The sequence below is a fragment of the Leiobunum rupestre genome, chromosome 3, assembly GCF_980474605.1.
Source record: "Leiobunum rupestre chromosome 3, qqLeiRupe1.1.hap1, whole genome shotgun sequence".
Taxonomy (NCBI): Eukaryota; Metazoa; Arthropoda; class Arachnida; order Opiliones; family Sclerosomatidae; genus Leiobunum; species Leiobunum rupestre.
Genome location: NC_143386.1, coordinates 2,664,110 through 2,689,862, shown reverse-complemented (window position 1 = coordinate 2,689,862; position 25,753 = coordinate 2,664,110). Strand labels below are relative to the sequence as shown.

The window sequence follows — 25,753 nt, the reverse complement described above, 5'->3', positions numbered from 1 at the left end:
GACGTCTTGAAAATCGCGTGACGCTATCGGAAACAATTTTTTTAACACTACCACAGATGCCATAATTGTTTTAGATTATCTAGCCCAAATTAAAACAAAATTAGCCCAAAAAACCACCCAACACTAAGTAGTGTTTGGAAGTAGCCCAAATTCTAGCTCAATAAAAATAGGATTAATACAAAAAATATAGTGACAGTCGTGGTCTACGACTGTTACCCTCGCTCGTTGATTCCAAATTCCGCCACGAGAGGTCTCTATCGCATGGAATAGCATGCTTTTGCATACGATAGAGAAATTATCATTTCCTTTATGAGCCCTGCTTACATAACTTTTTTTCTGTCGAGTGAGTAGCCGAGGTGTTCTAAATTTTTTCGAAGCATCAAAAACTAATAACGTTTTAGAAGGTAATTTTTTTAAATTAATATTTTTGTTGTGGATTACTTATTAGAAATGTTTACGGTTTTAATAAGGTAAAAACTCATGATGTACTTTTCATCTAAACTTTTTTCTAACCGATTTATTTATGCGAGATCCGACCAAAATTTGACGTTGAAGAAATTGCGAAATTATTAAAAACATGGTTTTTTAAAACCTTCTAAGAGGCCACTTCTCCTATTTTTCTTCCATTATTTAATTTTTTACTTAATATTTTTATTAAAAAATAACTTTAAAATATTATTTTATAATTATTTTGATTTAAAATATGATTTGAAAAATAAATATTAAAGTTTGGTTTTATAGCTTAAAATTATTGAAGCATATCGATTATCGAGCGTTAGCGAGCGAAGCTCCTCATTAGCTGAATCAAATCGATTTTGTTATTGATTGAAATCTCGAAATCTATCGAACCAATTTACAGCAATTTTTGCACAAATAATAAGTCGCGCCTGTTACATGTCAATACCTAGCCTGAATTTAAAACTTCGACCCATGGGCAAAGATGTTAGACATTAAAAATTGACCGTGATGCTAAGTCTATGGAGAATATTTAACGTAAGAAATAATTTATGGTTTTGAGAAATACGCGCAAGCCTATAAGCGCGTAAAATTACAGCACACGAGAAATTATCAAGCACTATATTTTTATTTCAAGAGATAACCCTAACATTATTGTTAATGGAAATATTCCTCCCTTGAATATTAATTTTCCTCTCATACCAGCCCGACAGTGTACAAAGGTATCATTCGAATTACTTCCGTTTCCTTTCGTTCAAAAGAAATATTACCAACTGCATTCGGAACCATTTCTCAAAATGAATTTTTAAATCTCAACCTTAGATAGTTCATTTTTGAACCTTCTCCGATATCTCAACCTTGAATGGTTCGATTTTGAAACTTATCCGATATATGGAACTTCTTTGGTTCCAGTTTTAATATGAACTTTCAAATGTTTAAGTTTAAACCTCTATTGTACCCTCTCCATTTTCAATGTAAGCCTATATAAAAAGATGCAGCTTTATCTATTTGAGAATATTTAATTTTTTGGAGTGTGCTTGAAAATAATCCGAAGTTATATTTATCCAAATGGTTTAATCAATATATAACTCGAAATACCGTAGGAAATTCTGTAAAGGCCCTTGGGATGAAAACAAGTTTTCTGTCCGTGGTACTGAAGAGAGGGGGGTTACGTCTGGCGATTGCGATAATCAGTCTGATATCTTATCTCAATCGCCAGACGGTAAAAGCAAGATTATCTCTGCTTCCCATTCTCCCCCTTTCCCGCACCCCAATCGTCAGAATTTGTTATCGCTTCCATTCGCTATAATTTTCATTCTTTAGAATTTGAATTTTCACCTTGCTCCACCTCTCTTATTAATCTATTTGTCAGCTATAATTTACATCGTACAATACTCTAAGCAACTAGAACATCCGGAAAATGTTTTAAATCTTGAAATTTTAGCAAAACAAATTTAAATAAATTTGCTTTGAACCTCTCAAATATTGACTGGACAGATGTTTATTATAAAAATGATATAAACGATGCATATAAACTTTTGGAACTAAAAATGACCAAATAATGTAAGATCTGTTTTGAGATGAAGACTATCACTCCCGAAAAGCACAAACTACAAAAAAATGCTAAAAGGTACCCCACGACGAAACATATCGAAGATTTTTTAATATTTAGTAACAAAGTAAATAATATAATGAAAAGTGCCTGTAACTTTTTATTTTCATAAAATTCAGCGAAACCAAATCTACCAAATAAAAACGGAAAACTATTAACTACTAATGAATCGCTTGAAAAAAATAGACATTCCTGTCACTCCTGATATTTTAAACGAATATTTTACTGAAGAAATTCCAAACAACACTGACAACAATACCCTTTATAAAAACAACCCTAACACTATGGCTCTCTTCCCAGTTACTGAACATGAAGTATTAAAAATCGTGGCGACAATTCTTCTGTGGGTGTCGACGGACTTCAGTCAAAACCTATGAAATGAATTTTACCTTACATAATTTGTCCCCTGGTTTTTCTCATAAACCTCTCTTTCAGCCCAGGAACATATCCTGACCAACAAAAAACACGATTATTGTCCCTGTTTATAAAAAGGGTGATATTAATGACTGAAAATTATAGGACAATTTCTATCCTCTGATTTTTTGCTAAGCTCTTTGATAAGGCTTTTACTAATCGACTAGTCCCTTTCACTAATAAATATAAACTATTGTCAAACTCCCATTTCGGCTTCAGTGTTACCTAAGTTATAAAAATATCAGGTCTCACAAGTCACAGAAATTACTTAGCCCTTTATTCCATGTACTTTGTCTAATTGTAACAATAAAATTTGAATTTTATTTATACATTAAAAGTGTCCTATAGTTAAATTCCAAGAAATTACCGAGTAAAATATTTTTCGCTGTGAAGGTGATTTCTAATAAGTCATTATAAACTAACAGGACCAGTTTCGCATTGTTTTAAATATACGTATTGAAATAACCTATGTTTATCATGGGATTATGAACGTAGTGTAATTTGCTGTTACGTGAAAAGCTAATTCAACTAAGTAAATCGTTTTTTATGCGTCATATATTACGCAAATTTCAAATTAATTTTTCTAATTTCTTTATGATTATAACGCATAGAAATATCAACACGTTTGCATATCTGTTGATGAAACAGCTCTATGTCCAGAAAATCATCTAATATTCTTAAAATTGACTCAATTCGTCCAGTTGCATCGTATATATACATGGGCATTTTTTAGCGTTATTTGAGCGCTAATGTAAAAAAGACACGAGAGCTGCCCATCTCTGGTCGTATATGTCGCAAAATATCCTTTATAAGTAAAAAAACCTCATTATTAATTTGTTACCGTTATTTAAATCAGACAAACTTCTATTTGGAAATGAAAACCTTTCTTTACGTCTTTATTATAAAATGACATATTACGTCATATACGCCGCATTTGCGTGACTCTTGCCGGATTTGGTTTCTGCGTCGTATATGCTCTTAAAGGAAAAGAATAACGTGTCATAAATGACGCACCCTTTAAAATCGTTTTTTTATTTTCAATTGGGCTATTAATGTGTAGGATGTTCAAAAATATTAAATAATAATTTGCGATATATATTATTCTTATTCTTATATGTCCCTACATAGAAAAAGGATTATGCAAAATAAATGGCGGAAGTTTAAAAATCGTTACTTTTCCAAAATTTGAATTGGGTAATATTTTCAAATTCAATAGAATGGTTTTTAAAAAAATTGGTTGATGGAGTAGCTCAACAGGGGTCTGCTTTCCCCACTGTTTTTCCTAATCCGTTCCTTTGGCTGTGGTTTTGCTAGACGAGTACATAAACTCAAGATTTATATACCCCCGTACCGTAAGTAAATACATGACGGAGGTTTAGTGGGAATCTCATAAATCCGTTCATGCACGTCACTAATAAGACGATGCCAATAAGATCGATTGGCCCGGTTTTCGAGGTCCCTATTCATTTGGCTATGTTAGACACGATCCGGTCCTTTAAGGGGCAAGGTTTTTTCGCCAGTTAGAAAGAAGCGCTAACCGGGGCGCGAATGCTTTAATAAATATTTTTATTTTACGTTAAGGGGGGACCGAATAGGAAATATAAATAAAATTAGTGGTCCGAAAGAAGTACATACAAGGGGATACGCTTTTGAGTTTAACGACATCAATGTCATTTTATTGAAAAGCGAACATCAACGCAGCGAACCCTGGACTGCGCGTTTAGCTAGGTAACAAAGCTGGGGGTTCGAAAAACCTATGTTTTGGTTGAGTAGCAGACTGATGGCCAGCACCAAGACCCTCTGCACATCGACGTTACCTACCGAAATATCACCGTTGATTTCGAAGTTTTTGGTTCCCGCTATATTTAGTCATCTTCAGTGCGTGTGGCTTTGAGGTGGAAGAGCATAGTGTTCCAAAAGCCCCATTTTTTCCCCAAAATTCTAGAGAGTACCTATCATAAATAGTTTTACATATTTCGTTTATTCAGAATACCTGGATTTGTCAAATGTACAATTTTTTTCATGTGACCCCTAGCGGCAAAGTTTGCTTCCTATTGCGTTTTTAAAAATTTTTACCTTTACATTTGATAGATTAAGCTATTCATATCATGTAGTATTTTTTGGATAGCGATGTCTCGTATATATAAATAAAGATACGAAACGATAACCATCTCCAAATGCACAAAATCAGTCATCTTTGACTGGCTCTAACTCCAAACGATGCTAGCCAATTTCGTAGATCTTTTCGCTATGGGTAGACAAAAAGTCATATAATGTAATTACGGTGAAAAATCGTTGCGATCTCTGTTAGTTCGGCAACCATTGACGTTTATATATGTTTAAACAATTTCTTAAATATAGCCCAAAGCTAGCCAAGATTTGGGCGGTTTTTGGGCTGGAAAAATTAAATGTTTTAAAAAAAATCCGAAACTTAAATTTGCTCACAAAATGTTTTTGTTTTGTTTTTTAAGAATAGCAACCTATGCAAGATAAAGAAAAGCTGAGTTCACACCTATTCGAAACAATTTAATTCGGCGATTTTGGGAATTATATGATTTAATTACACATTTTACATTGTAAATTGATTGCACAAATTTACCTTTTGACATTCTGTAAATGACTGTTCGTCCTCGAATTCCTCATCGTCGCACGGTGAATTAAACGAACGATTTATATTTGGAACTTCCGGTTCTTGGAGTAAATCAATTGCTTCTTTCGGAAGGGTTATACGATAACGCCTGTAAAATCTTTTACTTAGAGAGCATTTTGACACAATTGGATCTGAGGAATCAAGAGCTCGACCAAAAATATCGCTTAGATTGTCCTTTCGACTGGTCTTTCGAGCGTGTATTTCCCTATCGCGACGGTATATCTTGTTCCTGGATTCACCAGCTTCATCACTCAACATTCCTACCGGTAATGCTGATGTTTTTATAATAGCTTCTCCATGAACGAGAATCATTTGTACACCTCAACCTATCTTTCAGCAAGACACCGACAGTATTGTCCAAATTTGGTTGCGTCTACCGGAAGCGCCGACGAAATGACGCCAAAAATGACGTGTAAATTTTTAATTAACCATTTTTCTATTCCGAGTATATCCGAGACAACTTCCTGGTTCTCTGGCGAAAGGCTCTTCTAGCAGTATTCCCATCATTACTTGTCCCGGTGCCACCTGGATTAGGATAATCAACTCTAAGCGATAGTTTTTCCCAAATTAAAGTTTGGATTCTTTGTTTTCTTTGGATGAAGACAGGATTGTTTACACCGCGTTGAATTCGCCATGTTTTTAAACCTTCAACGTTACGATAGCCCAAATGAAGGCAAAATTAAAAAAATCTAATCCAGGCGTGAAGTGGACTAATTCCGTAATTAAGTTGGCTATCGTTTACGTGATGTCTTGTTTGGAGGTTTATTTGATTACATTGTGTTGGGGTGGCACCGCATATCGAACAGGTTTGCTGAGATTTTGCTCCAGAAATGATACTTAAAACCTTTCCATCAATTACCGTGAAATAGAGACTATATTCGATCGATACATTTAGATTGTTTGAAATTGTTGAATTAAGCGACTGAATATCTTCAATCTGTTTTCAACCCAAACCTTTCAAAATGGAGTCTTTGCATTCTTTTAAAAATTGAATTCTCAGAGGCCTGCAATATCTAATAGACTGTAGAGATGGATTATTCCAAATGGTATGTCCCACGCTTGAACAAATTCGTAAACAAAACCATTTTGTGAGCAAATTTAAGTTTCGGATTTTTTTAAAACATTTAATTTTTCCAGCCCAAAAACCGCCCAAATCTTGGCTAGCTTTGGGCTATATTAAAGAAATTGTTTTAACATAGATAAACGTCAATGGTTGCCGAACTAACAGAGATCGCAACGATTTTTCACCGTAATTACATTATATGACGTCTTGTCTAACCATCGTTTGGAGTTAGAGCCGGTCAAAGATTTTGTGCATTTTCAGATGGTTTTCGTTTCGTATCTTGATTTATATACGAGACATCGCTATCCAAAAAATACTACATGATATGAATAGCTTAATCTATCCAATGTAAAGGTCAAAATTGTAAAAAAACGCAATAGGAAGCTAACTTGGCCGCTAGGGATCGCATGAAAAAATTTTTCACATTTGACAAATCCAGGTATTCTGAATAAACGAAATATGTAAAATTATTTATGATAGGTACTCTCTATAATTTTGGCCAAAAAATCGGGCTTTTGGAACACTGAAGAGGTATCCAACACCTCATGAACGTCGAGACAGATGGCAGTGTCCCCCTCGTGTGGAGCCAGGACAACGTCCAATTTCAGGAGCATACCGTTTTGAGGGCGATGGTGTGCCTCTTTCCAAATGCGATGGCGTTAACTATTGATTATTTAGAAGTATAAAAGAAAATAAATGTAGACTATTTATTTAGTTAGATAAAAAAGCGAGCATGTTGCTACGCCGTTTATTTGAATTAAACTGAAAACTATATACATACAAAGCTGTTAAAGAAAACATATTTTTTATATTCAGATAAGCCATATTAGTCAATGTATTTTTTGCTATTTCCAACACCCTCTCTCAAAGTACTTATAAACCAAAAAAAATTAAAAAACTCAATTAACTACGTAATAAAAACCGAGTAACGAAACAAATTTCTGAGTTTTAACTTTGTCGAAAGGTTTGGTTAATAAATCAGCTACCATCTCTTCTGTAGCGCAATATTCAAAAGCAAATAGATTACGCAAATCTTTTACTGAATGAAATCTGGTAGCTATGTGCTTCGTGCGTTTAGTAATAACTTCGTTCTGAACCATCTTCAAACAGCTTTGATTGTCTTCATAAATTGTAGTTGAGGCATCGGTTGTTTTAGATCGTCCATCAGGTTTCTAAGCCATAGTGCTTCCCGACACGCTTCGGTCAATGCCACATATTCTGCCTCAATCGACCAAAGCGCCACATTTCCTTGTTAACGGCTTGCCCAATTGATGGTACCTCCGTGCCACTGAAACACGAAACCGGAATTGGATTTTCTATCCTTAGGATCACCGACATAGTCCGCGGATGCATAGCCAACAATATTGTTCGATGTGGCTTCTGGATTTCCGAGTTTCAGCTTATGACTTTGCGTTCCTTTTAAATAGCGCATTACTCGTTTGACAGGTGACCAGTCAGCGACGCTGGGATCGGTGATCTTTCTATTCAATATGGACACACTGATAGAGATGTTGGGTCGCGTACAAGTAGATACGTATAAAAGGCATCCAATCGCTTGACGATAACGATCATTTTGAGGCATATCAACTTCTTGACGTTACAATTCATTTTTCAAGTAACCGGTATCCATCGGCGTATTGTCTGGTTTGGCATTTTCCATGTGAAATCGTTTAAGTATACGAGAGATATAACTGGACTGATTAATATTATAAACTCCATCACTGTCTCGTTCTACCTCTATACCCAAGTACAACTTGAGCTCCCCTAGGTCACAGACAGTAAAATGCTTAGCAAGAAATTGATATACGTCATTGATGAATTTGTCATCTCCGACAACAATCAAATCGTCGACGTAGACCAAAACGTAATACCAATGATCTCCAATTTTCTTCGAATATAGACAGGTGTCTGCTTGCCCTCTCTGAAACCCTTCACCTTCTAGGACCGTATTGAGACTTCGTTCCACACACAAGCCGACTGTTTCAGCCCATAAATACTTCGGTGAAGCTTACATACAAGTTTTGCAGTTTCTTTGAAAGTAGTACCCGGAGGTTGCTTCATATGTATTTCCTCGTCCAATTTTCCATTCAAGAAAGCGCTCTTGATATCAAAATGGTGCACTTTCAATTTCTTGTGACTCGCTAACTTAAGTAAAGTTGTAAATGTCGCCTGCTTTCCCACAGTAGCGAAAACTTCGTCATAGTCGGTGCCATATTTTTGCGAAAACCCGTGCGCCACTAGTCGGGCCTTGTACTTAATGACGTTTCCTAAAGCATCGACTTTCGTTTTAAACACCCACTTACAACATATGGCTTGTTTATTTGAAGGTAAATCAGTCAAAAACTACGTTTTCATTTCTTCGAGAGCATGCAATTTTTCGGCCATTGCGGTTTCCCATTCAACACGCTTAGGACTTGAAAACACTTCTTCTAAGTTACAAGGATCTCCCAGATTATTGCCTTCGTATTCCACGTTCATGACTTGAATTAAACGTTCCGGTGGTACTCCTTTATTCGAACAGTTTGAAATTCGACGTTTCTTCACGTGGGTTTCATTATTTTCGTCAGCGTCACTGTCTTGATTGGTATCAGAATTTATTTCTAGTTTATCAACGATAATACCACCAAACTGTACATAGGATCCCTCCACGTTTGTAGATTCTTCGAACGATTGAAGTGAACAAGTTTGTTCCAAAACCTGACGTCTCTACTTACAGTTACGAGATTCGTACTATATGTACTATTTTCTGCAACGAAAACTGGAACACCGTTCACTTCTCAAGGCAATAACGTATCTATCGTCACCTCGTCAAACACCACCAAATTCACCTTAGCCTACGGCCATGTTCTGGATTTTCAAAATAATCTATTTTTATTTGGTACCAGATAGATCTTTAAAACGAGCATAAAAATTTAATGAGCTAATTGTAGAAACCATAAAAAATTCATGTATGGAAAATCGTTCGACGGTTAATTTTTGTACCCTGATCAATTTGATTAGTACAATAAAGTAAAATCTTATTTTGGGAATGTTAAATCGCCATCGGAAGTACTACAGGATTTTTTAAATTTATTATTAGGTAATCATTAACCTGACAAATTAACTACTTTAATTTGTTCTCATTGAGTAATGTGCAAGATACCCATCTAATGGAATATATGGTATTAACTAACATTGAAACAAAGTTCTAAATACACAAATTAAAAGTATATAACTTATTTTCATTGCGCATATTCTGTTAAATACAAATAATGCGGTTTGGGGAAAGAGGAGGGAAAAGCGATTGGAAATTATGGTGATTGGGGAAAATAGGTGATTCAAATCCTGGCGATAGTGAATTCTAACGAATACAAATTATGTGGATTGGGGAAAAGAGAAGGGAAACAGCGATTGGAAATTATGGCGAATGTGGGGGAAAAGGGGAATAAAATTATGGCAAATTTGAGAGAAAAAAGGGGAATAAAATTCTGACGACAAGAAATTCCGTCAAATCGAAAAGGCCAGTGATAATATCATTTGTGCTTAGGACCCATTAACGCTCTGGCGGCAAGTAAGACAAAATCTACATCATTAGGTTTATTTCATTCGAAAAAATTCAGAAACACCTTAATCGTCGTCTTTTTTTGATATTCCTTCTGGAAATTTCACTTCGCTTCCAAATTCCCCAAGTTCGTAACGAGGCAACATTTCGGGTGACAACAAAATCACCCTCGCCTACATATACTTAAAATTTAAAATAAAACGTTTGCTGCGAAACTGGCAAACGACGAATCTAAGATTAATATCTGAAATTATTGATCCTTGTACCCCATGTTTTTCAACGCTGCCTTCGGTTTCAAAAGGCCACAATTCAGCTGTCGAAATTTCACAGGGTAACTGACTAAGAAAAATGTGGACATCGTCCTCGGGTATCACTACAGTAAAATTTACAAATTAGTAAAATTAGACTTAAATAAATCGAGGTTATCAAAGAAGTGCTCGGAATCGAAGGGTGTTTTACGTTAGAAAATGCAGTGAAACGAATGCTTATTTCCATACCCGTGTTGTGAAGTAAGAAATTCCATAAGATAACAGTATAGTTGATCCTTTGATCAAAAGAAAGATTTGTCACTAATTTTTATTTGTCTTTGCGTGCCAAACCAATTGAAATAAAGAAGAGTCACGTATTATCTCACACGCTATGTCATAAGGAAAAAAATGAGTGCACACTAATTTATGAAACATTCCAAAACCACCAAAAGTTTCTTACAAAAGTTTATTAACTTTTAATAAAACCAGAAGAAACCAATATTGAAACGAGTGGCTCTCTACTGTCGAAAATCGGAATATGAGTAGGATCACGTGGCTTATGCGCCGTACTATATAACATTTTAATAGAGAACATCATTTTCCAAGCTAAAACGTAAGTGATACTTCATATACAGAAAAGATAAAACGGTACAAATTTCATAGAAATAACATTAACAGCATACGGAAATTGACTCTTCCGATAGTATTAGACTTCGAACATTAAGATTTTATATATGATAAAAAAACGATGAGTTTTCAACAGATTTATCTTCACACAGATCAAAAACTTCGTGTTCATTTCCAGGAATACTCATATTTCTAGTTAAATCAAAACATTGGCAACGTTTACCACTTCATTAAATATTATACAAAAAACGACCAAAAAAACCCTTATTACACGACTCTATCAAGGAAGTTAACATCTGCAACGCCGCGGTAAAACAAATTCAGCACTAACACTTTCCGGGAGGTCGAAGCTCAACACGTCCGACGCGAAAAAATTGCGATAAACGTCTCGCTCTTTCGACTTCATGAAGACCCGTGTCAACATCTCGAATGAGATAGTTAATATTTCATGATTCAATAAAGATGCCGGCCTTGGCTTATACAGGGTGTTTTGAATAACTCTGACTGGGCTTTTTTAGAAACTGCAAGAGATAGAGTTGTGAAATTTTTAGGCTATTATTTCTAGTGTGGGATCGCTTTAAATCCTAAATTTCAGAAATATCGGAAATAATTTCGGGTTTTTGTAAAAAATATTTTTTTCTCCGGTAGGTGCTAGAAAACACGTCCCAAGGAGAGAGTTGTAGAGTGCTGTCGAAAATTTCCAAAGAAATTGGTTTCATTGGAATAGAACACTTTTTCACGAAGATATGCGGATGAAAAAAAAAGATATCCATAGGGGCCAACAGCCTTCGCATTTTGGTACGTGAAAAAAAAATCACGTTAAAATATTAAATTCCTTAAAAAGAGGACATGCAATTTACAAAATGGCCAATTTAGGCCTAAAAACCTATCAGTAAGCCAACTTCGCACAAAGGTCAAGTTTTCAATTAGTATTTAATGTGGAATTTTCGGTTTTCTACCATTCTCTAACGTTTATTGAGTCTAATCAACATGCTACTTAATTATTCTCGTGATCAGCGTGCTTTAATGGTCGAGTTATTTTATGGTGAAGCCAATCGTAACGCGCATAGGGTTAATGAATTGTTCACCGTTCGATATCCAGATAGAAGGCCAAGCCACAACATCGTTCTTGGAGCAGTTAATGACTTTCAGACTTACGGAAACGTCAATCCCAGATTAAGTGGACCAGGTCGTCAAAACATAATAATAATAATAATAATAATAATAATGATTAGCTAGGCTAATACCCAAGGAACCACCTAACTATTACCGTTAACCTAGACAAGTTTTTATGGAAGGGGAAACCGAAGAACTGGGGGGAAAACCCCTTACAGCAGTGGGGAGAAAACTTGAAAACTCAACGCGGAAGGAGTTGTTCCGAGTTTTCACCCAGTGCCACAAGTTGGGATCGAACCCGGCTCCTCTTGCTGCGAGGCGAAAGTACTAACCACCTAGCCACCCCACACATCAACATGGAAGACACCGTTCTAGCCTATTTTGTTGCGTATCCTCGAGCAAGCGTCAGAGGTGCAAGCAAAGATCTCGGAATATCGACGAACTACGTGTGAACAACTCTTCACAATGCCAACTTCCATCGTATCGAGCGAATCTCAAGCAAGCTCTGCACCAAGGATATATGGAACGTAGATTTGATTTCTGCAACTTGCTAATAACCATGTCTAATGAGAACCCAAATTTCATCAATCAAATGTTTGGTGACCGACGAGTGTTCCTTTGGGAGAGATGGGTCTTTCAGCTATCCAAACACCCACATGTGGTGTGACGAAAATCGTCACTGGGGCTTTCCTCACCATCATCCTCAACAACAACTCCGACTGAATGGTTGGTGGATTTTTCTCGGGGATCGAGTTATTGGCTCATTTATTCCTCTCAGCTCGTGTTAATGGGCAACGCTACTTGGCGGTTTTGCAGAACCAAATAGCAGACGCTTTAGAATATATTCCGCTGGAAGCTTACAGAAAGATGTGGCACCAACATGATGGCGCAAGACCCCACGTACCTAGATGTGTAGTGGATCATCTTAACAACGAGTTCCCTCAGCCTTGGGTAGGCAGGAACGGTCACGTTCGATAGCCTGTGATAGGCCTCCGGTGGTATGGCCCCTGTTATGTCACCGAAGATATGAGGCAGGTGGTGACAATTAAAATAACTTTATTAACAGTAAAGATAAAAACGTATAAACATTTACAAAGTGAACAGTTATGAGCGAGAGGCCAGACTGCCTTATGATAGTATTGGTCGGCTTTATATATTGCCTGATAATAGGTCAAATGGTTTTTTTCTTTAGATAAGACAATCTTATCTTGACCAAACATCTCCCCCACGTTTTTAGCGCCGGAAAGCTTCGTAGTCGAGACGTACTGGTTGTTTTACAACCCTTCCAAAACGGGTAGTTACTTGGGAGTTTGACCCCTGACGATGGGTACTGTTGTTTAACTCTGTGTCCGAAGTCGAATCAGGATTTTCCCGTGTAGATGTTACTCCGCTCGATGACGTGCCCTGGTTGGGATCTGGAACTTCTGATAGCGAACTCGGAGACGAAAGTTGACCAGGTACAGTCTCTGCTTTTGGTGACGCAGGAACAAATTGTGGGGTGACCACAGGCTCTTGGTGATGTAGCTGCGGTAACGGGACCAAATGATAACGGTTGCGTTGAATGACTCCGGAGGTTGTCTTCACCAAGTAGGATCTCGGACGAACTGCCTTGCCAATGACCCGTCCCTCTGTGCGTTTGTCAACAATCCAGACTCGCGTACCCTCGACTAAGTCCGTGAGAGTTCTCGTTCCATGATGACGATCGTAGTGAAACTTTTGCGTCTCTTTCGCGCGTTTCTCTTTCAGGACGACGACATCCTTGTCAGGAACTGCTGGCAACAGAAGTGAAGATTTGACAGGAACAGTTGTTCGGAGACGCCTGTTCATCAACAGTTCCGCCGGGCTGTACCCATTTGGTAATGGAGTGGAGCGGTAGGCTAATAGACCCAGGTATATGTCGTCTGACTTCTTGAGTCTGCTCTTGATGATTTTAACTGCAGCCTCGATGAACCCGTTGCTCTGCGGAAACCTCGGACTACTCGTGACTGACCGGAACCCGTAGTCCTTGGAGAACTTCTCGAACGCTTCACTTCTGGTAGCGGCAACTTGCGGACCATTGTCGGACCGAACGATTTCAGGGATGCCAAATCTAGCGAAGACAGACTTCGTCGCTTCAACGATGGTGTCCGCGGACTGATCTCTCAACTTTATCAGCTCCATGAACCTAGAGTAGTAATCTGATATTAACAGATACCATGTCTTCTCGTGGTACAACAAATCCAAGGCAACCATCTGCCAAGCTCGCTCAGGTAACTCGGTAGGCATTAATGGTTCATGTCGGTTGTCTGACTCCCTGATACACCTTTCACAGCCCTTGACGGCCCTTTCAATGTCTTTCGATATGCTCGGCCACCAAACGGACTGTCGTGCTCTCTCCCGACACTTGGTGATACCCAAGTGACCTTCGTGGAGGCGCTGAATGATTTCCTCACGCTTCTTTTTCGGGATTACCAAACGACTGTTGTACATCAACAGTCCGTCCTGAACGGAGAGCTCATGCCGGTGAGCATAGTAACCGTGACACGACTGCTTCAATTTTTTCTTGTGCGGCCACCCCGACTGGATACAACTAGTCAAGTCTTGACAGACCTCGTCCTCGAGCTGAGACTGAAGGATCTCTGCTAACTTCTGATCTGACGCAGGTAGCGACGACGACACCAATTGTATGTGAGCAGCGACCTCATCTTGAAGCTCGTTGTCGGTGACATTCAATGGATTGCGTGATAAAGCGTCAGCCGGTATCAACAACTTCCCCGGAGTAAACTTGACATCGTATAAGTAGCGCATCATCCTTATCCTCAGACGCTGAAGCCTCGGAGATAGATCGTCCAGCTGTTTGGTTTGTAGGATAGGAAGAAGTGGCTTGTGATCGGTTTCCAAGGTGATCTTGATACCTGTGACGTAATCCTTGAACCGCTCGCAGGCCCAAGTGAGCGCCAACGCTTCCTTCTCTATCTGCGCGTACCTCTTTTCAGCGTCGCTGAGAGTTTTGGACGCATAGGCAATTACTCGCTGTGACCCGTCTAACTGCTTTTGACGAATCAACGCTCCAATTCCGTAGGCTGAGGCATCCGCTGATACAGTAGTTTCTTTGGCCGGATCGAAGATTCCGAGAACAGGATTACTCGTTAACGTCTCCAGTACAAATTGGAAAGCTTCCCGTTGTCTCGGGCCCCAGGTCCAAGAATTCTTCCGGCTCAGAAGACTATTTAGCGGTTGGAGTCTTTCCGCCATTCTGGGAATAAATTTGGCAAGGTAGTTAATCATGCCCAATAATCTTCTCACCTCGGTAACCTTTGTCGGTGGTTTCATATCCCGTATAGACCGGATCTTCTCTTCGTCAGGTCTGATTCCCGAGGCGCTAACGATGTGTCCCAAGAACTTCACTGAGTCCTTTCCAAACTCGCATTTCTTGTCATTGAGGGTAATCCCGTTCATCTCCAATGCAGTAAGAGTTCTTCTTAGGTTCCGGTCATGCTCCTCAGTGCCTGAACCCCAAACGAGTATATCGTCTTGCAGATTTAACGCTAGGTCGATTCCCTCGATGCAAGCTCGGATACGCTTTTGGTAGTGTTCTGCTGAAGCGCTGAGCCCGAACGGCAATCTAGTGAAGTAGAATCTTCCATACGGTGTAATAAAAGTAGTAAGCTTCATAGAGTCTTTATGTAACGGAACTTGCCAATAGCCGGAGTTACAGTCTAACTTCGAGAAGACTTTAGCATTTGCCAGTTGGGCCAAAATATGATCTACCGCTGGCATCTGCTCCAATTCTTTGTCGATCTGCTTGTTAAGTTCGGTTAAGTCAACGCAGATACGAACATCACCTGATGGCTTTTGGACAACCACCATCGGTGAGCACCAGTCCGTTGGCTCGTCCACCTGCTTGATTACTCCCATTTGGACCATTTCGGTAAGTTGAACCTTCAGTTTGCCCATCAGTGGTACTGCAACTCTTCGGGGAGTGGTGACGGCATACGGAACCGCATTGGGCTTTAGCTTGATGGAAAACTCTCTCTGAAGTCGTCCAAGACCATTGAAGAGTGCGCCGAACTGTTTCTTTGGATCTACCATCGTGAGCTCATCGACGTGTTTGCTGGGACTTCCCGGAACCAACCCTAGGCTCCGGCTGGCTTGCAAACCCAAGAGCGAGTTCTGTAGATTCTTCAGGACATAAACTTTGTCCCGGATCTCGACCCCTCCATACACCAAGTAATCGTTTATCCGGAGGCTGGATCTGACCACGGAACTTCGTGGCCACGGATTCAGGAACTGCGTTGACCTCTGCCCCCGTGTCGATCTTGAAATGAACGTTTTCTCCCTCGACCAGGACATCCACCATCCACTGATCACGGTCCGAGTTTGCCGAGAGAGCACCCAGAAATGCGTCTTCTACAGTGTGATAACTCTTCCCCTTGCCCAGGATCTCTTGGAGCCTCTTTGGATCGGCACGACATACGCTCTGGAAATGTCCTTTGCGTTGACATCTATGGCACGTAGCAGCTTTCGCTGGACATTGATTTCGACCATGCGACTCATTCCTTCCACATCTCGGGCAACGCTCTGTTGACTGCTCTGATTTTCCGCTTCTTCCAGTATTAGAATGCGGTCTATCTTGGCCTCTCCTGTTGCGACGCGATTGTGGCTTCCGCGGAGCCTTGAATCTTCTCATCTCCCATCTTCTGTTGCTGTCGCTTGACTGATTCCGATTGACGGGCCATATTGACTGCTTTTTCCAACGTCAACCCCGTGTCTAACTGGAGTCTCTCAGACAGCGCTCCATCCCTGATACCGACCACAAATCTGTCTCGGATGAGATCGTCTTGCAACGTTCCAAAGTCGCAAGACTGCGATAGCGCATGAAGCCCTGTGACATAGGCTTCGATGTCTTCACCTTCTGCCTGGACTCTCCCATTGAATCTTGCTCGCTCATACGTAATGTTGCGCTTGCCAATAAAATGCTCATTAAATTTCTTTAATACCGTATCATATACCTTCCTCTCCGTATCCGTGAGTTTGAAGGCTAGGAAAATGTCTTCAGACTTATCTCCCATGATATATAGTAAGGCATTGATCTGTTCTTCCTCGGGTCGATTCTTCAATCCTGACGCTAAGCGAAAACGCTCAAACCGACGCTCCCATCTTCTCCAATCTGCGGGATTCTTAAAATTAAGACTCTCCGGAGTCGGAACTTGGTAGAGTGCAGTGGCCATGGTACTGTCGTCCTCTTCCGAACTTGATCGAGAGCTTTTTATTGGTTTTCCGTTCGTCTGCTTCGTCCTGGACATGGACTGTAATCACAGGAAATTCTCACCCTTGACTGGATACTTATGAACTTCTGACACCATGTTATGTCACCGAAGATATGAGGCAGGTGGTGACAATTAAAATAACTTTATTAACAGTAAAGATAAAAACGTATAAACATTTACAAAGTGAACAGTTATGAGCGAGAGGCCAGACTGCCTTATGATAGGATTGGTCGGCTTTATATATTGCCTGATAATAGGTCAAATGGTTTTTTCTTTAGATAAGACAATCTTATCTTGACCAAACAGCCCCTGTTGCTTAGTACACCTGGCTATAAATTGTGAACATCTGATGGCCAGTGAGGTCTCTGGACCTAACTCCTGTGGACTTTTTCTTGTGGTGGTTCATCAAAGCACAAGTTTACGTGACGCCCGCTGAGAATATCCAAGATTTGCGTAACCGAATTATTGCAGCCTTCAAACTTGTCACTCCTGATACGGTCAGACGCTCGTTAATTCGAATAAAATTATCAATTAAATCTTATAGAAATTTCTTTCAATTAGGTACAAAAATGAGAAGGCTATTGGCCCCTAAGGACAGTGTTCTTTTCCAATTAAACCAATTTCTTTGAACATTTTCGACAACACTCAACAATTTTCTCATTGAAACGTTTTTTCTAGCACCTACCAGTGAAAAAATATTTTTTACAAAAACCCGAAATCATTTCCGATTTTTCTGAAGTTTAGGATTTAAAGCGATCCTACACTAGTTATAATACCCTATCTCTATCTCTCTCAGTTTCTGAAAAAATACCCAGTCAGAGCAATTCAAATCACCCTGTATACCAATTTAAAAAACAATGCTTTATCATATCAGTTAAAATAAATAAAAGAAAACGAAACTGTCTGGCAAAAAAATTTAATTTTTATAAATACGGTAATAAATGTTTATATACATTGACCCCTAGATGGCTGTACTGCGGAAATAAATTGAAAAGTAAAAACCAGTTGGCTAGCCATAATATAATTCATCTCGTAAGACACGGTACGCAACTATATTCCGCCCTATTCAGAACCTCCCTCTTAAAAGTAGTGCCGGTCCTATCCAAACCAGTAGAATATTATTATTAAAATAAATATTACAATTATTATTGCCTTTAACCAATTTCAAATATCAATAGGACCAAATACTAACTTTAGACCAAAATCACAATAAAAATGTGAAAGCCACGAAAATGAAAAATATTTACGTGCGATAATCTATTTAAAACAAAAACAAACCATTGTTTAGGTCTTAAACAATCAGATATATACGGAAAGCGAAAACAAAAACTGTAAGTGAAAGCACTAATAAAAAATGCAAGGAATCACCGCGACAACCCAACGAAGCCGGTAAAATCATTGCAAATAAAGAATCGTAGACATTATTTTTTACCTCACATTAGCAACACTTTCGATCAACGAAAAATAGCAAGAAAAATAACCAATAGAAAAATATTTAATTATAACCCAACCAAGCAACAAGTTAATTCAAATACTTAGGAATCAATCCAAATACCGACGGCTATATAAATTGTAATAGAATAAACCAAAAAAACCTTACCGACATAACTACGGCTGATATAAATAAAATAAAACTTTGATCAAAGAGGTCATGCTATATGAAAGTGTCTGCTCAGGTTCATGTAGTCGCGGAGGAAGAGTTGTTTACTGAAATTTTCAAAGTTCAATTTATTAACCTGAAGTTGTTTAAAACGTGATTAACTCCATATTTTCATCGCTATAAAAGCGTTTTCCCTTTTATAGGTTGTTTTAGCGACTGTTAAATGTAAGTATTATTTGACCAAGATTGGTTGATACTTATAACAATAGATTAAGTTGTATACGGCAAGTCTTGAAAACGCCAAAAGCCATTTCTTAGTTTTAGTTTTTCATCCCCTAAAATTAAGTTTTATGAAATATAATTTATAACATAACCCATATCTAGTCCATTTGCAATTTGTAGATCTCTATCAACAGGCAGATCAGTAAACAGATCTGATGACTCTTTCGGTAATAGATAATAATTGATCATTCATTTTCTCAATGGCTCCATCAATAATATTTTTTAGCCTGCACTAATATCTCTATAGCCTTATTATGGGCTCCCGGACCTTTGTGTTCAATTTGTGTGTTTTTTTACGTAGGCTTGATTACTGTGACTCTTCGAGTCTTTCCATAATCTGTCACTGAAAATTCTTGCCACGATTTCGAAACGCTTATATTTTTGTATCTGTGAATGGCGAAAGAATCCACTTTGCGGCCGACTGAAGAGCCTTAGGCCTTATTTTCGACAATGAGTCATCGTATTTCTTGAATGTCTCGTACTGGCTGACCTTCCAATATAATATGTGTTTGATAATATCACAGTTCTCCTCGACTTTACTCGTACCACTTGTGCTGGGAAGATTTTAATCACCCAAATCCAGTACTGTTTTCTTATTGCTGATAGAACTAGTATCGTCAGGCTCGTGTGGCCTCTTATTAAGCCATTTTTTAGTAGTTAGATTATTTTAAATACCTACGCGACTGACCCTCGAAAGAATACTAGATACACGAATTCACATTTTGGCTTTACTTTTTATTTATTTTACTGGAACTTGAAAACTTTTAATACGGATACAAATCATACCATGGTTCTCTAATAGGCATTGTACAATTAAGACACATTTGGAGAAATAAATACGAGTAAACAAAGAAATAAATTTGAGCTACACTCGTTGAAGACACACGTTGTATTTCAACAACACTCATACTCATACTTAAAGGGAATATAACATCATGTATTTGGTGTGGAACACCAAAGCTTACTTTTTCAGCCACCCGGGGCGCTTGCGCATATTACCTACTAAGATGCAGGAGCTAGAAATTCCGCGATACTATTTCTACCTACTGGTTTTGGAAATAGCTACCGCGTTAAAAATGGCAGCGAATTGTCTACCTAGTAGAAAAACGTTTAGAGTTAACGATACTTCTGAAACGCAGACTGATAATAAGAGTTAAAAGGCAAGTTCTAGAGAAAGAACGAAACAAAACGCGAATTTTTTTACATAGTGCGTCGGAGGAGTTTAAAAAACAGAAAGATTTATGGCTCCCAAAAGTGTTAGAAATGCGTCATCTGAATAGGCCTTTGTCTGGAAGACTTAAAGATGCAAATAAAGCGAACTTCACCCTTGATAATTCATCATTTGTTCAACATTTATTGGAAGTCCACAGACATCATTGCATTTCATGTTTTTCTGGTAAATTAAATTGTCTATGATTTGTAAACGCTTAATTAAAACAAAAACTAACACAACAATATCTTTAGGAGTATCAAGATCTACGCTCACACCTCATGATTTAAATAATGATGAATTATCCATAAATGTTGTAAATCCACCATCTGGAGGCGTTACATCTGACCAATGCCAGTACGTACCTCATTTCAATTATGAGTGCTGTAGGCACCTCATTTCAATTATCCACGCTGTAATAATTTAAATTTTTAGCACAATTGATTGCTACAATGAATTTTCCTGTAGGTACATGACCTCTTTGAGCTCTTAAATATAAAGTTTTTTACTCGTAAAACATATCAAAAGTGGGTGAAGGTCAAGTGTTTAGTGCCTATTGTTCGTTATTGGGATTCTCAGCAGGTATATCTTACTACTCTATGGAATTTCTTTTAGTTTTATTTTTATAATTTTTGTTTTTGTAAAGTATAATTTTTAGGTGGTAATATTGGCTACACATGAAGGACCATTAACAGTTGCAATAGATGGTTGAAAATTTAACAAATTAATAATTAAGTAATGTAATTAATTATTTAATTAATTCCAGGCAGAAATGACAGTCCGGGATACACTAGCCAGTACTGCTCTGTTACAGCCATGCTTACAGAGTCTAAGCAAATTATTGATATAGAATTTTTAGACAAACGACATACAGATGGAAATAGCAACCAGATGGAAGTTGTTGGGTTTTAAAAAAATTATAGAAAAATTAGAGAAAATATGTAAAATATCCGAGATTGTGACTGATGGTCACAAAACAATAGCATCAAAAATGAGTAAATATATTTTTGACTAAATGCTAAATATTTTTACGTAAGTATCAATATTATAAGAATTTTTCAGAAAAAAAGTACCCCCATATTGTACACCAACAAGATGTTTCGCACGCGGCCAAAAATCTTTAAAAAAACTTGCTTTGGTACCTTGCAAATATTAAATATCTTGATAAAAATTAGATCCATTACTAATTATGTAATTTTAGGCTGGGAAGAAGAAAGCTACTAAGGACCTTTTACATTGGATAAAACCTATTACTGATCATTTTTGGTATTGTTCGGAGAATTGTCAAAAAGACGCTAATAAAATGAGAGTAAGTTTTTAATTTATGTAAACTTCACTGGTTTTGATTTAAAAAAAATTAAACTTAATTTTACAGCTCATGTTTTTGACAGTACGTCATCACGTTCAAGGTGAACACGAATGGCCAACTGGGTGCTGCTTGCATCATAGGAATTTGCCAGGATCACGGGAAGATAAACCTATTCTGCGAAAAGGATCACCTCCATTTGAAGCACTAAGGGCAGTGGTTTTAGATAAAGAATTTTTGCAAAAGTTCAACTATTTCAAAAACTTTAAGTAAAGATTATTTAGATTATAGTTTAAATTAAAATTGTAAAATTATTATCTTGTTTCTTCTAGGCATACTGGAGCGTTAGAAAACTATCAAAAAGAAAAGACAGAAATATGGGTAACTAAATTGCATAATTATTTCAGTTGTTGGGCTTTATAATGCTAAATGTTTTAACGGTTATGTAGATGGGAAGGCTACATTGCTCGTGTGATTCTTGCTGCGTTGGATCATAATGAGAACGTCTATCGACCGAAGCGTGTGAAAAAAAAACTAATGAACTAATGTATGTAAATTTGTTGATATTTTTTAATCTTAATCTTAAATTAAATTTATCATGTTAAAGGGATGACAAGCGTTATTCAAGAGTTAGTAACAACTGGTCATCGAGGAATCTGAAGGTGGATAAAATAAACAAATTTAGATCAGAACTTGTGGACATGATTTGCGACGAAGAGGAATATGGATCAAAATCTATTTGTGACGGTTTACAAGTTAATCCATTTTCCATTAAACCAAATATTGCACCAGTTGCCTGCCCTGAAAAATCTGAGCTAATTGCCAAACATGTCAGTCGGTTTTTTTCCAATTCGGTAGAATTTCCATTATTTACTAAAGATGGTGAGCTTTAAAAAAATTAGAAAATAAATTGTTTTTTAAAATCATAAACGATGTAGTTTATTTAGCTTAGTACAGAGTTGTAGGAACTTTTTGCCTATCACAAATGTTTTCTATCACAGTTTTTTGGAAATTTATCACAGGAAACCAAATTCTTCAAACCCTTTGTAACGACCATCAGGTGATGGGTAAATATCTCTTATAGCCCATACTGTGCAAGATGGAATAATAACTCTGTTTCTCGGGCCCAAGCGTCCAAGTTTCCAATGGGTAAAAGATCGATAAGCAGCGTGACGAAATGTTTTATTGTTGAATCCTTCATCAAGTTGTATCTGGTCACCACTAGCCAGTATGACCAACTCCAAAACGTCTCGTTCTAAAATGTTTGGTGCAAATCGAGGATGTTGTGTTATGCAGCCAGTATTTCTATCGGGAGCGCAGCATACGTTTTCGTCTGGTGTGTTATTTTCATCCCTGCAATGGTTACACTTACACCAGGGTATAAAGGAGGAAGACGGTGGAGAAGGTGGCATTCCAGGATCACTCGAAGCTGCTGTTGTAGCTTTAGCTAAATACTCCTCTTCACAGATACCTTGTGTTTCTTTTGGGGCATTTTCTAACATGGTGCAATTAGTTCCAATGTGTGCCACAACCAGTTTTAAAATTTTTAAAGCTTCAATTCCAGTCAGGCAATCAATTTGCTGGAATAGGAAAATTTTATATTAAATTATTTTGAATTATTTTTTATTTATTTATTTATTTAGTACTTGTTCCATTGATATTCGTAGGCTTTGACCATCCAATTTCACTGTTTGAGCCACTATTTGAAAAATGTCGTTGAAACTAAGTGTCTCCACCATTCCTGTGTTTTTCTTTTATTTTATCCATATATGTCACGCTACGACCTGGCTTCTTTGGTCCTATAGTTTTTTTTGGTGCTCGCTCTTTCACATTACACAACTTTTTTTGACGAGGCTTGCTAGCTTTTACTTTGATACCTAGGAATATTAATAATTTGAAACAAATTATTAATTATAAGAAAAAAGTGTATATATAATGCTGCGTTTATTTACCTTGATTTCCTGACTCAATGAAGGTAGGGCCATTTTCAGCAATTATTAGATTTACTTTCCTCTTTTTACTAAGTGGACTAGTTATTTTTTCTCTGGATCCTTGAAATATTAACAAAAGTAGTAGTTTCGTAATTCAGATAATTTAAAATTAAGAGTTAAAATTCACCTTTTTTGGGCACTTGAATAATGTTGGCTGCAGCTTGGAGGAGAGAAGGCGTTTCCGTTGGAGGCTCTCGCTCAAGACCATGTTCAATTTCAGGGCCGAGGCTTAGTTCAAATTGTTCTTTACCGTTGGCGCACGACTGGTTACATTTACATAAAGTTGTACATATAACGCGCTTAGAACGGCAGAGACACTTTCCAGAGCAATTACTTATTTTACATTTGCACCCTTCCATTTTTATTTTCCTTGAACACGAAAGAAGAAATTTCCTACGTCTACACGCGTTCACAGCATGGTAAAACCATTTTTCATTTAGTCCTCCCTATAGAAAACAACTATTCTACTAAAATCTGTGTTAGGTGATACTATAGTGCTACTACAATTCCCGACCAACTGTTAGCACGTTAAGGGGATTAATTTTTTTCCCCCAAATTCCACCTGAGGTTCTATTCCCTTTAACGGCGGTTTCAGTCTTGCTCAAACGACGTTTTTAATTCTTCGTGTACCCTGAGTTTGCAAAAGGTGTGCATTTTTTTAAAATTCAATTGCAAACGTACTTGATCGCATTAACCGGTGAACCGAAAGCGCACTTTACCGATCTAAATTAATAAACAGGACGTTCTAGAAATTTTAATGCCAATTGTACAGCGTCGGGAGTATATAGACGTTCGTGATTTTAATTTCTTTTAAATCAGATAAGCGTGCTTTCACTGTGACTGCCATAGATATAAGAAATGTATATAAAGGTCTAGATAAATTTCGGGGCGTCTAAGCCTAACACAAAATACGGAATTGACACCTAGCAGACACCGAGGAAGGTACGTGACCAAGAGCGCGAGCTCTCTTAGCATTTTAGTACTAAGTTCTTGACCTTTCCGCAGGCCGTAGTCTTTAGACACCATCTGTTGGTGACTTTTAGTTTAGTTTTTAAGCAGGAGACAATAGCTCTCGTGACGATAGCACGAGCCTTCTTACCGATAGATAGCGCCTTATAAGGATAGCCTGCAGAAATTACGCGTTTCTGCTAGCTGTCACCTCCGTATTCACTCCCTTTGAAATATTTTATCTAGACCTTTATATACGTTTCCTATATCTATGGTGACTGCTAAAGAAAACCGGTTCAGTTACCATAAAAATTTAGACATTTTAGAAATATTTTCTAAAGCAGTGTCCGTCCGACGGTAGAATTTTCCTCGAAGCCGAAACCGATTATTCTGTTTAAAACAGGAGCTGTGCAGTAACCAATAATCTTAACGAACCGGAACGAAATTAGGAAAACAATCACGAAACGGAACAGAATCATTAAAGTTGTGTTGCGTTGTCTTTTAAGATAAGTGATGTTCCACAAAGAAGCTGCGATATCGGACTAAAATGATTAATGTTTACTTTTTAAATATTTTCATTAAAATGGATATTTAATATTTATTTTGATGTTTCATACCAACTCTAACGCTTTGCGACAATATTTCAATTAGTTTGTAACCCTTCAGGTTCATCTCTCCCCGCATGAATAAATATGATTTTTGTGTTTTATTTGCTTTTGCTATTAGGTTTTCCCTCGCAGTCTTGACCATTATTGATACTGATTTAGCCATTTATCGATAGTTAACTTTAGGTACTCTTAAAGCCCACTATATCAAACCCATTATAATTCAAATACCGATTTAATAAAAACTATTCCCAATCGTTAAATATAATTAAAATTAACCTAAACTTAAAACTATAAAAACTTAAAAATGTCAAATCCAAATTAAATATAATTTATACCGATAATAGAATTTGACTAACACCCTCTATAAAATAAAAAATAAAGCTTATTAATTAAATACCTCGCTTATTAACGTGTTTTCTCCCCGTCACAAGACCATGGTGCAAAACATTCCATAATTCCTCCCCCCCCCCCGTTTTTTGTAGAGTGCCCAGGGTCAAAATTTGAAATAGTCAGTGAGACGTAGAGAAGAATTCTTAGAAAAAAGGTTAAAGACCCCGTTATTGTTCAGGGTTAAAGACAGACTCCCTCGAGATTGAGTTATCATTACGTTTTGTAGGTTCATCCCGTAAGGATTCCCATTTTCGTTCATCTTTGCCCTCGTTCTCGCCATTTATAGTTAATTATTGCCTTTAAGTTTAATTTTAGTGCAATGTTTTAATTTTAGTGTTAATTATTAGTATTAGTGTCAATTTATTTCTGTCCCCGCTCATTTTGAGTACAAGATGCCAGAACTAATGACCACCTGGTCTGATCTCACGGAGAAAAGTAAGAT

At 37.5% G+C, this 25,753-nt stretch overlaps 1 protein-coding gene across 1 annotated transcript; it reads right to left on the bottom strand.

The window, feature by feature from the left end:
- Positions 1–7,297: 7,297 nt before the first annotated feature.
- Positions 7,298–7,777, bottom strand: LOC149949099 (uncharacterized). The gene is made up of 2 exons (XM_090169343.1): positions 7,474–7,777; positions 7,298–7,413 (listed from the first exon to the last, which is right to left on the bottom strand). The coding sequence occupies exons 1-2, from the start codon at positions 7,775–7,777 to the stop codon at positions 7,298–7,300; spliced, it is 420 nt and encodes a 139-aa protein (XP_090025469.1).
- Positions 7,778–25,753: the final 17,976 nt, after the last annotated feature.